The sequence below is a fragment of the Neophocaena asiaeorientalis genome, unplaced genomic scaffold (genome assembly GCF_003031525.2).
Source record: "Neophocaena asiaeorientalis asiaeorientalis breed wild unplaced genomic scaffold, Neophocaena_asiaeorientalis_V1.1 scaffold150, whole genome shotgun sequence".
Taxonomy (NCBI): Eukaryota; Metazoa; Chordata; class Mammalia; order Artiodactyla; family Phocoenidae; genus Neophocaena; species Neophocaena asiaeorientalis.
The window spans coordinates 16,293,772-16,305,642 of record NW_020176571.1 but is presented as its reverse complement, the minus strand read 5'-3'; the positions used below and the strand labels follow the sequence as shown (position 1 = coordinate 16,305,642).

The window sequence follows — 11,871 nt, the reverse complement described above, 5'->3', positions numbered from 1 at the left end:
CCCAATTCAAAGCCGTTCCCCATTGGCTAAGCCTGCTCCCAACGTCAACCAATCACCTGTGGCTTTGTTCAGTGACGCAAATAGTGGCCCCACCCCTTGACCAATAAGAGAAGGGTATTACTTGCAATTGGTTGAAAGGACCGACCCGGAAGGGTGGATGCTTCTGGCTGGAAAGAAAGGAAAGCCTGGTGGCGGGAAGTTTTCGTTGGAGCGCGTCTGAAAGCGGTGAGTAGCGGACCTGAGGCAGGGGCGTTTTGGGGTCAGAGACCGAGGAGGGGAGGATGTCCCTTAACCCCCTGGGGAGACGTTCTGGGGTAACTCCCGTTACTTTTCCTGGCTGATGGGGAGGCCGGCTCATTTCCTTCCACGAATACATTGGCGGGGGAGAAACAGGGGCCCTCGCCGTTCTAATGGAACTCTCTTTAATTGCTCACCTCTAATGGAACTCGGTCCTTTAGGGGCACTTTCCACTGCCGACCGGTCTTTTTTTATCACCAGCCTTTTCCGTGCAGGAGGCTTGGGTACCACAGCCTGTTTATTTGCAACCACTATTTATTGGGAAACGCCACTGGGAACGCCTAAGCGTAAGGGAGGGTATTATTAAATTGCTGTTGCGTCTAAACGCAGGGGTCGAGGAGTTGGAGGATGTGTGTGTGTAATTTAGCCTCTGGTACTTGGTGTCAAGCATGCATGACTGCCTGAGACCCTGTAAAATATTTCCTGAGGATGCTTGCAAAAGTTCAGATATAGCAAGTAAAACCACTGAATCATGGAAGTAGTAATTAGTAGAAGTTCATGTGTACACACCAAAAAGACAGTTTGCCAACCGGGAGCACGCAAATCGAAACATGGAATTAGGCTCAGGGCTATATTGTTATAAAGCAGCTTGTTTAGTAAGGACTGTTTATTCTTCACACTGATTGGTTATAATATTAACATTTTCTTAAAGAATAGGGAATTGATTAGTGGTTACCTCATAGCAACCTTGGGAAACAAGTTGGAGTTTTGCTTCTGATTTCCAGAGGCAGAAACAAAAAAATGCCCCAGGTCAAGTTAGTCTTTCAAAATAAGCTAAATTAAGCTTTGTTTGTATGTCTGTGCTGGTTTTGTCTGCCCAGGAAATTTTCAAGACTGGTCTCCGTTTGTTTTGGATTTTAACAGTGCCTAGGTGTACTTCTGACACACATGCTATAGATAGCTCATTAATTTTTGAACGTATTTTATGTTCAGATAGCTTTTGCTATTAAATCACATCCTTTGGGGAAGGAGTTTATGAGCAGTTTTTTAACAGTATAATCAAAGGAGTCGTTTAAAATAGTGGGGCAAAATGGTTGTAGATTACATCGTTTCATAAGTATAGAAAAACCCTCTGCTTTCAATCTCAGCAAACCTGAGCCTGCCCTATATGCAAGGCACTGTGCTAGGCTATGTGGATACAGATGTGAAGGGACTCAATCCCTACCCCCCTGGAGAACCTTACAGTCTAGAGAAGGAGAATTATATTTCCACAAAATGGTGAAGACATATTCATATCGATAAAGAATTAGAAGTCCTTGGTTTACTCCCCTCCTTCAGTATCTTTTAGTGGTGTGGCCCTTCCAAACTTCTTAGCAAGGTAAAGAAGACCCTACTTATTTTTCCAGTCTAGTGGTGACTACAGAATTCTACATGAGGAAGGGCATAAGGTCAGCAGTTTGAGTAAGGGTAGGGTGATGCTGAAGCTTTGGAGAACATTCTAAGTTAGTTTTGGAAAATACTGGTTTTCCATATCAGAGTTGGGGGAGGTGTTCCTGGAGATTATGGACAATCTAAATAAAGTTCCTACCCTCCAACCTGACCTCCTTCCACTTGCTCTTGTGTACTCTTAAGTTTTAGTCATTCAGAAAAATTTTGAGTTCCTTAATACAAACCAGGCTTTTTCCCCACTTCTGACCTTTTCATGTTCTCTCCCTCTGAAATCTCACCCCTCTGTAGAATACCAATTCCTCTTTTAAGATTGAGTCTAAATTGTAACCCTTTAAAGCAAATATTCAGTAAAATGTTAAATTATTAATTTGAATATTATGTTGATGGATTTTGCTTCATCTGGGATATTTGAATCTATGCAACTTGTTATTTGTAAAATAGCTTCCACCATCCCAATTTTAGAGACAGGGAAAGGGGCTGAGACGAACAAGTTGTTTAGGTTTGCTAAGATCACACAGTAATTTAGTGGTAAAGCTGTTTAACCTCAAAGCTTTGCTCTTTTTTTGTGACATCGCTTTGTGTCTGGTGGATAGTTGTTCAGTGTTCTTGACGTCATACTTGTTATTATATGTTTATGTGACTTTGGACACTTCTCTGGAATCTAGAGAATTTTCCATAAAAATGTAGAGTGGGAAGAAGCATGTCGTCCTTATTGAAAGGTCACTGCAGTATATAGTTTACTTTCTAACATTTTTTGTGCTTAGTAATGACATTATCATTGAGCATTAACAAGAGTACTGTTTTTAAAAAGTTGTTGCTCTGATTTTTCTTTCACTTTTAGAAAGAAATTTGGCTCTCCAGTTCAACTTTAGAATGGCATCCATTTCAGGTTAGTGGAGATGATTACATTTTGTAGTTCATTCTCTTCTCTTTCTAATTGCATGTTTTTCTCTGTACCTTCCCCTCAATTTTGCTGTGAACCTTAAACTGCTCTAAAAAAGTCTTAATAGAAGTTAATAAAAAATAAATTTTAAAAATAATTGTTTTAAAAATTTTGATTATAGAAGTGATGTTTTTTCAGATTTTTTTTCATTGTGGGAAAATGTACTTAATGAAAGTTACCATTTTGACTGCTTGCAAGCATACAGCTCAGTGGCATTACGTGCATTTGCGCTGTTGTGCAGTCATCACCATTATCCACCTCCAGAACTTTTTCATCACTCCAAACTGAAACTCGGTACCAGTTAAACCCAGTCCTCCCTTCCCTGCAGCCCCTGGTAACACTATTCTGCTTTCTGTCTCTGTGAATTTGACCATTCTAGGTACCTCATTTAAGTGGAATCAGACAATATTTGTCCTTTTGTGTCTGGCTTATTTCACTTAAGCATGTCTTTGAGGTTCATCTGTTTTGTAACATGTATCTTTTTAAGGCTGAATCATAGTCCATTGTATGTATATACCACCTTCTCTTTATGCATTTGTCTGTCAGTGGATAACTTTGGCTTTTGTGAATAATGCTGCTAGAAACGTTGTGTACAAGTATCCATTTGAGCCCCTGCTTCCAGTTTTGGGGGGTATATACCTACGAGTGGAATTGCTGGTTAACATGGTGTTTCTATGTTTAATTATTTTAGGAATTACTGTACTGTTTTCCATCGTGACTATACCATTTTATGTTCCCAAAAAGCAATACATAAGAGTTCCAAGGAATGATATGTTTCTTGATAGCATTTGGGAACTTATCAAGTAGACAATATAAATCATTTATAATCTCACTAGTCAGGTTAATACTGTAACATTTAGATGTATTGTTTTTCAACAAAATTTTTAACGTTTTGTACATAATGTTTGGTAATGTGATTTTTAAAAACATAATGTAGATATAGAGTATAGACATATTGTTAAGTAAATTCTATGTTGTAAATATTCTATTTTTAATACTGTTCTGTATTTTATTGTTTTGAAGTGACATTAAACAATGAACACTTTTGGTGTTGGTGTTGAACTTTCAGTCTGTCTCCATTTTTAAAATGTAAAAAAGGTTGCATTGAACATCTTTGAATCAAAAGCTTTGTGTGCATCTCTGATTATTTCCTTAAGATAAGTTCCTGTAAGTGGAGCTACTTGAAACGTTTTTAAAGTATAAAAGAAAAACTTCCATTTGACCTTTTCCAGGCAGCTACTCTTGGTATTTTGGTATATTTCCATCCATTGCTTGTTTTTATAAACTTGGCTAGATTCTGTTGTGCTTATTAGTGAGGTCTTGCTGACTATTCAGTAAAGAAGTGGATGGCAGGAGTGAGGAACTTATTCTATGGTATTTTCCTGTCCTTTGTAGGATATAGTGAATATGGCCTTTGCTACATACTAGCACTAACAGTGGGGTAACAAGATTAGGTTCTTTTCAAACTTTAAAGAAATGGTTTTCCTAAGTATGGCATCCTCCCATCCACCCCTAAAAACTACAATTTATTTAAATATAAATATGAAAAAGATAGTGACATAGATTTTGGCTTTGTCTCATGACTCATTCTCACAGCTTAAGGGTTAATAATAAATGGTAACAATTTAAGTTATATTAAATGCTAATCCAAATGTTCTTTGCTAAGAGACAGAGGTGAGGGTTTCAGAGATGTTATGGAACCTTGCCTCAGTTGGGTATAGTTACTTTTGGAATGCATAAATGAGTTATTCTACTTAACAAGACTTTAAGCTTTCTCAGTAGGCTATGATTTTAAAGTAACTGAGTAATGACATAGATAAATTTTATTTAAGAGGAGATGCTTATTTTGAATCATTGGCTTTACAATATTGTGCCCCTTTCAAATAACCCACCTCTTCTATTGTTCTACCCACTTGTGGAACTGTGTTTGAAATGCCTCTGAACTTGCCTTCAGGCAGTTTATTGATTTGGATTTGATGGCTTCCCTTGTGGCAAATCACTTTCCTTTCGTTGTTCATTTTAGTATGGGATATTGCTAGAAAATGTGCTGTTTCTGAAGACAGATACCTCCCTTGCGTCAGCTGTAAGCTTAGGAACTCTGGAGTGTGATCCCTGCTCAATACTATATGCTCTTGAGATATAGTAATAAGCCCTCTTTGTTACGGTTTATTGAAATCTTTCACTTTTCAATCTCATCTCCAATAATACAAGTCATGTGTTGTCCGTGCTGGCAATAGAGGTGACATAATTTTGAACAAAAGCATTAAAAGACCCTGATTTATTACAACTAGCTCTATTTTCTCATATTCTTAGTCAATCAGGACTTTATCTAAGGTACGATGATACTGACTTTGTAGCATAGTTTGACATTAACATCTCTGTTATGTAGGATTTGATCAGGAAGCAGAACCACTATGAGAGATATAAGGGACTAACTGTAGGGATTCTACTTGGTGTGAATATGGGAAGTGGTTAAGCTCTTTCTTTCGGTCTGTTGCCTGCGTGTCTGGAGCTGGGCCCAAAGCTGGAGGAGCCAGCAGTTAGGAAGAGAAAATGCATATGCAGTGGGGAATGCCCAAACAAACTGCTCCCCACAAAGATGAATCTTACTGGAACCTAGATCAGTCTCTTATTGCCTCAAAGCCTCCGGTGTAGGTGATGCAGGACCTGTCAGAATGCTCACGTCCTTCCCCGTGGAGTTGCATATGACCTGGCTGAGTGTTCAGAGAAGCCAAGGGAGGAGAACCAACAGGATCTAGAGGAGCTGCAGGCCCTGCTGTCTCCCTAAGGATATCTAGCAGCAGCTGGAATCATGGACCCAGCTGCTGCCCCATGCCAGTGAGGTCACCAGCCTGACCTTGCACTGACCTTCTTAAATATGGAAAATATGGCGACGGCTTCACTTCCACCTTCTAAGTCTCTGGCTCCCCCACGTGATACAGCTGTCCCTGGTCCAACCAAATACACGCTGATCCTCTCCTCCGAAGAGGACAGGAATTCCTTTTCTTCATCTTTGCGTGACGCTCATTCCTCTTTTTGCTGAATCACATCCTTCTTGATAATCTTCTAACTTAAATCCTGAAATACGAGGTTAGCGACTATTAACACTTTTTATTTTAGAATTTAGGGGAACGCGAGCAGGAACATCAATCAACCCATCCACCCATCATCCATCAACCGACCAACCAACCAACCAGCAACAAGAAAAACCCAAATTTGGCTTATATAGGAATATCAAAATAAGGGAGAAGTGCTTATAGCTATTGCAGTTCTTGGGTCTCACCTGATCATGTGGTCATAGCTATTATTTTATAACTGCCTTTTCAACTTCTCATTCCATATCCTTTTGTTCTCAGCAAGCACCTCACCTGGTCATGGGGCCTTGCCTGGTGGGATATGCCTTAGCAGTTTGATTGTAATAAGTTTTTGTAGTTTTCCATTAACTCTAATCAGAGAACATGGGAATACCAAAAGACAGCCTAGAGGATCCCCTCCATTCCAGACACACTTGTCCTTACCTCTGCAGTGTCCTAGCAATCCAGTTCCCTTGAATGGTCAGGATCACTCACCCCAGCCAGTCCAGTAACCCCCTTCTTTGCCTGTTGATTTCCTGTCATGAGGAACGCAAACTGGCCAAGTGCCAGTCAACTCCAGTTAAATGGAACCGTTGCTTTTTCTCCTGGTAGAAGAGTTCTTCCTCGCTAACTAAGACCTCTAGACCAGCAGAGTCCAAAGTTTCAGGGATGGGAAGCAAACATTTCACTAGTGGCAGTGGGAAGAGCACTGTTCACTGTTCTGATAGGTAAGCACACTTACCTGCTTCCACTTGGTCTTTGCTACCATAATAGTCCTTACTCTTGGGTCAGGAGACCTACGTGTGAACTCAGCCAGTTGCTGAATATACCTGTTCTAATTATGCCTGCTGGAACTGGGGAAATAACCACAGAGGAGGTTGGAGGACCTCCTAACCCACTGTATCATGCACCCAAGCAAAACTGCATTGATCATCGGCTTTGCTTGTCCAGTCCCTACTCTGACTGGTGGATCACCGTGGCATTTTAGTTCTCCAGGAATTATCAATTTAGAGTTGATGTCTGGTAATTTCTGAGAAGTTATTTTCCTTTTCCCAGTACACTATTAACCTTGATAAGTTTCTCTGGAGAAGGATAGTGGAAAGATTTACCACATAAATTTTTAGCTGTGTAGGAGAGTCCTTTCTCAAAGGTCCCCAACTTCCACTTTATACAAGGGACTCTAGGTCTATAAACTGGCCATTTCTGGGAACTGGTTGAAGGACTATGTCTCCATTGCGGTGATTCAAATCAGGCTTGTGTTTACCAGAATCAGGCCTTTGTATTCTGCCTGTACAGATCAAGTCGTCTATTTCCATTTCAGACATCATGATCAGCTAGCTACTGCCGAAGATCTCTGTGGGTCAGACTGTTCTACTCTATTGCCAGGTATGGCAGCCACATCTACGTTTCCTCTGGTCGTGAACTGAATTCCCAGCATTTAGCCCCCATGTCTTAGAATCCATCATTCTTGTTGATTCAGGTAGTCTAGTTCAAAGGCAGTACTTCCCATGGTCATTCCTGGCTTACAGAGAACAGCCACTCCAGCCCTCCCAACTTTCTGATATTCATCTTTGGGACTAGCTAAGTAAATTATTAGAGCCACTCCTGGCCACTATATTTAGCACACTAAATCTAGAATTAATTTCTTTCTTTTTTTAAAATTTTGTTGTTGGACTATGTCCTGTCTTTTTTTAAAATAAATTTATTTATTTATTTTTGGCTGTGTTGGGTCTTCGTTGCTGCCTGGGCTTTCTCTAGTTGCGGCGAGCGGGGTCTACTCTTCATTGTGGTGCACGGGCTTCTCATTGCTGTGGCTTCTAGCTCTAGGCGTGCAGGCTTCAGTAATTGTGGCACACGGGCTCAGTAGTTGTGGCTCACGGGCTCAGTAGTTGTGGCTCGCGGGCTCTAGAGCGCAGGCTCAGTAGTTGTGTAGCACGGGCTTAGTTGCTCTGTGGCCTGTGGGATCTTCCCAGACCAGGTCTCGAACCTGTGTCCCCTGCATTGGCAGGCGGATTCTTAACCACTGCACCAACAGGGAAGTCCCTAACTCCAGAATTTCTTATTGAGTCCACACCAGTAAATTTGGCTTCATTCAATATTGTATGCTGTCCACCTTGATTTAGTAGCCTTAGGACCTGTTCCCACGTATACTCTCTAGTTTCTGGTGATGGATATTGGCAAATGCAACTCTTCTGGTGTGTGTCATGTTTTCTCACAGTTCACATTTTTATACCGCATCTTCTGGGGCCTCGTGGGTCTTGTAGCACTGGAAGGTGGTGGGGGCAGATCCTTCGAGTGATTAGCGTGCTCTTGCAGGGCATCTACCTCAGGAAAGACTGTAACAGGCAGGAGGAGGCTGTTTCAGAAAGGGGACGGGGGGCAAAAATGACTTGGCAGAATTAGTGGCTCAAGGTCCCCTGCTTCGTTGAAACCTGCCCATATGTTGCCATCCTGATTTCAGGGTCTCACTCCTTCCAAATCAATGTCCTGACTTTAACAGAAGAGTCCCTGCGAGGTTGGGAATTCAGTTTGTATCATAATTCAGCCACCTGCAGAATTTAAACTTGTTAGTATTCAGTAATCTCTGGAGATAAGGGTTTTGTTTAGGACAGTCATAGAAACTTTGAGGTCCCTTTATGGACACCCTGCATTTCTCTCATCAAGTGCTCCAGCATACTCGGAAGCAACCAACCAACCCCATTATTCTTACAAAAATGTTCTGTGACAGCAAACACTTGGTCACCCAGAGCATTGCCTTCTCTAGGTACTTAATTACTGGTATCTATAGATGATAACTTAACTTTGTCTTCTGCATGCTGTGGAATACCATTATCGCTTCTACCACTGCAGAGAGGGGTCATTAATGCCCTTAAATCTAATCAGATCAGAGACTCAATTCCAGGCGGCCCAGAAGCGATTCAGAGAACCCATTAAGGTTCTGTTCCTCTGGGACAACATTTGGCATTGGTCAGGGTTCCATCAGAGAAGCTGAATCATTATGAGTGATATAAGGGATTTATGCCAGGGATTAGTCTCTACATGATCATGGGACCTGGTGAAGAAGTCCGTTGCTGGTCTGGAAGTCACAAGAGCCAGCAGCAGGGTCAGGAGGATGGATGTGGCATGTGGGAGGATAAGGAAGAGCTGAAATGCACTAGGACCAAGTGGAACCTGTGTGTCATTGGGACTCATGTGGTGTATCACTGTCCCCAAGGCTCTGACCTCCAGGACGCTGGTGCCCTGTGGAAGAGCTGGTGCACTTGCCGCAGAAAGTTGCATGTGAACCCAGCCAAAGATTCAAAGAAGCTGAAGAAGCTGTGGGTAAACCTGCCCCTGCTTCTGCCCCCTGTCAGCAAGGTGAGCCAGTGGATCAGCGACAACAGGAGTGAGCTGCAGCAACACCTGACCTTATGCCAGCCTCCTGACCGTAAACCTGGCTGCTGATTCATTTCTACAGACTTCCCTGGTGGCCAGCCCTAACCACGAATCATGCAGGCAGTTGGTACAATACAAAGCCACCGGAGCATCCTATTTTAAATCATAACTGTAAGATTTCATCTCATGAAAAGCCATTAAGACTGGACACTGATTGGGAATTCCCTGGTGGTCCGGTGGTTAGGACTCTGTGCTTTCACTGCCGAGGGCCAGGGTTCAATCCCTAGTCAGGGAACTAAGATCCCAAGAGCCATGCAGCATGGCCAAGAAAAAAACAAACAAAAAAAACAAAACAAAAACTGGACACTGATTAATGCGGGCAGATGTTTTAGAAAACACCAATCTATAAAATTTTTCTAGCTTCCACTGATGTGATGTCAAAAGAAATCTCACTTTGACTTTAATATTTGGACTGATTAGAGTCATATGTTAAGGCTTCTTTAAAAGTTAGCATGCTGGCCTTGTAATGCCAATTCCAGTAGCACGCTTGATTTCTCTCTTTACTGTTACATCATTGTATTTATAATCACCGACTCCTTACAATGTCACAGTATGAACCCAAATATGAATGTTTTTGTAAAATGATAGCTAAGTAGTTAGGGTATGACTTTTAAATAATTTCCTCTTGCTTCAAAGTCTGGTCACTTTACTGAAATGATTTAGGAGATGGTTGGACCACTGCCCTACAACATAATAAAAATATTATTATTGATTAAATGCTTAACTGTGTGCCAGGTACTGTGTTAAGAACTTTCAATATGCTATCTCATTTAATTTGTTATAGCAGTTCTATGAAAGCTAGGCATTAATATTATCCCCATTTTACAGATAGGGAAATTGAGGCTCAGTTAAGTATAAGGTACTTAGCCTGAGGTCACTCAGCCAGTAAGAGGAAGACCTAAGATTTAACTCGGGTCTGTGTGGCTCTGAAACACATGCTCTTAACCACTCTGCTATACTACGATAAGTATATAATTTTGATGGTGAGGAATACCCAAAAATCAATAATAAGGAAACCTAAAGTTGTGATTAACTCTGTCTGGTCATTATATCTTTTTTCCTCCCTCGTAGCTCTAAGTGAGGAACTGGATTCTATAACCAGTGAGCTACATGCAGTAGACATTCAAATTCAAGAACTTCTGGAAAGGCAACAGGAGCTTATTCAGAAAAAAAATGTCCTAACAAAGAGACTAAAGCAGTGTTTAGAGAATTCTGATGCTGGCGAGAGCAGCGAATGTGATTCGTCACCGGCCTCTTGGAATAAAGAAGGTTTGCTCTTTTTTCGTTGTTTTTCTTTTTATCTTTGCCAGTTTTGTTTCTTCTCAGTTCTATGAACTGGAATTAAATCATTGTGCCTGGATCAGTGCTTTCTAGTAGCTTAAGAGTTGAAACTAGCCATTCCTTAAGTGGCAGGGGAACTTGGAAGCAGACCATTCTTTACCCATGTTCTTTTTAAATGAAGCCTTTATTATTCAGAATGTATTATTTTGTCCAAATATGGTTTCAGCAACATTAATCAGTGCTTGGAAAAGTAAGATATTTACTTAACTCAGTTTTCTAGGTTTTAACTAGAAAAAATTAAACAATTGAGAAAAAAATTCAAACTCGTTAAAGGGCAGTGCATTGTCCTGCCTTATTGAACAAACCTTTCTTGATTCAGGACCTTGCCAAGCATCTTGTTTATCATTAATTGTGGAATACTATAACTCTTGAAAGAATTGAATTGCTTTTGTGGGCCTTTTTTTCCAGTGTTCATTTTTAAACAAGATATTTACACCAAAAATTTCAGGTAATCGTTAACTTTGTTCATGATAGTTGAGTTTTCTATGATGCTATGAATTTCCTGATGGACATGCAGACTGTTTTTCAAATACCTGACCAAGCACCTTTCTCCTCTGTAAGTTATTTATCACCGGCAAATGTTGTCATTTTTTCCTGATGTACTTTTTCTTATGATATATCATTAAATATGATTTTGCTTAGCATCATGAATTAAACATCTCAAAATTATTATTATAAAAGTTAAATTGTCCATAGTATTAAAAGTCTTATATATTGATCTGATTCTTCTCTATTATAAAAACGGCCATTCACATTTGTGTCTCATTCATAATCCTGAATAGTTCTAATCTGTCTGGTTTGTTTTTCTAGATTTTCCATGGTCTGGTAAAGTTAAAGATGTTCTGCAAAATGTCTTTAAACTGCAGAAGTTCAGGTCACTTCAGCTGGAAACGATTAATGTAACAATGTCTGGAAAGGAGGTATTTCTCGTTATGCCTACAGGTGGGGGAAAGAGCTTATGCTACCAGTTACCAGCGTTATGTTCAGATGGTGGGTATTAATCAACATTAATTTAACATGAAGAAACATCGTTTCTCTGAATATATCTTTAAGTCTTTAAAAAAAATGTCTAGCCCTATATTTGCCAAAGTCAAGTGCATTTTTGTTTGATTTATCTCTCCACTAATAGACATTTAAAGGATTCACCTAGAGAGGGAATGTTAAAGACTGAGAGTAGGGCTTCCCTGGTGGCGCAGTGGTTGAGAGTCCGCCTGCCGATGCAGGGGACACGGGTTCGTGCCCCGGTCCAGGAAGATCCCTACATGCCGCGGAGCGGCTGGGCCCATGAGCCACGGCCGCTGAGCCTGCGCGTCCGGAGCCTGTGCTCCACAACGGGAAGAGGCCACAGCAGTGAGAGGCCCGCGTACCACAAAAAAAAAAAAAAAAAAAAAA

The 11,871-nt window shown here is 40.8% G+C and overlaps 1 protein-coding gene across 1 annotated transcript in view; it reads left to right on the top strand.

Moving 5' to 3' along the window:
* Positions 1 to 140: 140 nt before the first annotated feature.
* RECQL (RecQ like helicase) overlaps positions 141 to 11,871 on the top strand; it is a 33,302-nt gene continuing 21,571 nt past the window's right edge. Inside the window, exons 1-4 of the mRNA XM_024733103.1 lie at positions 141 to 225; positions 2,528 to 2,575; positions 10,210 to 10,407; positions 11,290 to 11,469. Coding sequence (XP_024588871.1) covers positions 2,560 to 2,575; positions 10,210 to 10,407; positions 11,290 to 11,469 — 394 coding nt within the window. The 5' untranslated portion in view covers positions 141 to 225; positions 2,528 to 2,559. The remainder of the gene's footprint in view (positions 226 to 2,527; positions 2,576 to 10,209; positions 10,408 to 11,289; positions 11,470 to 11,871) is intronic.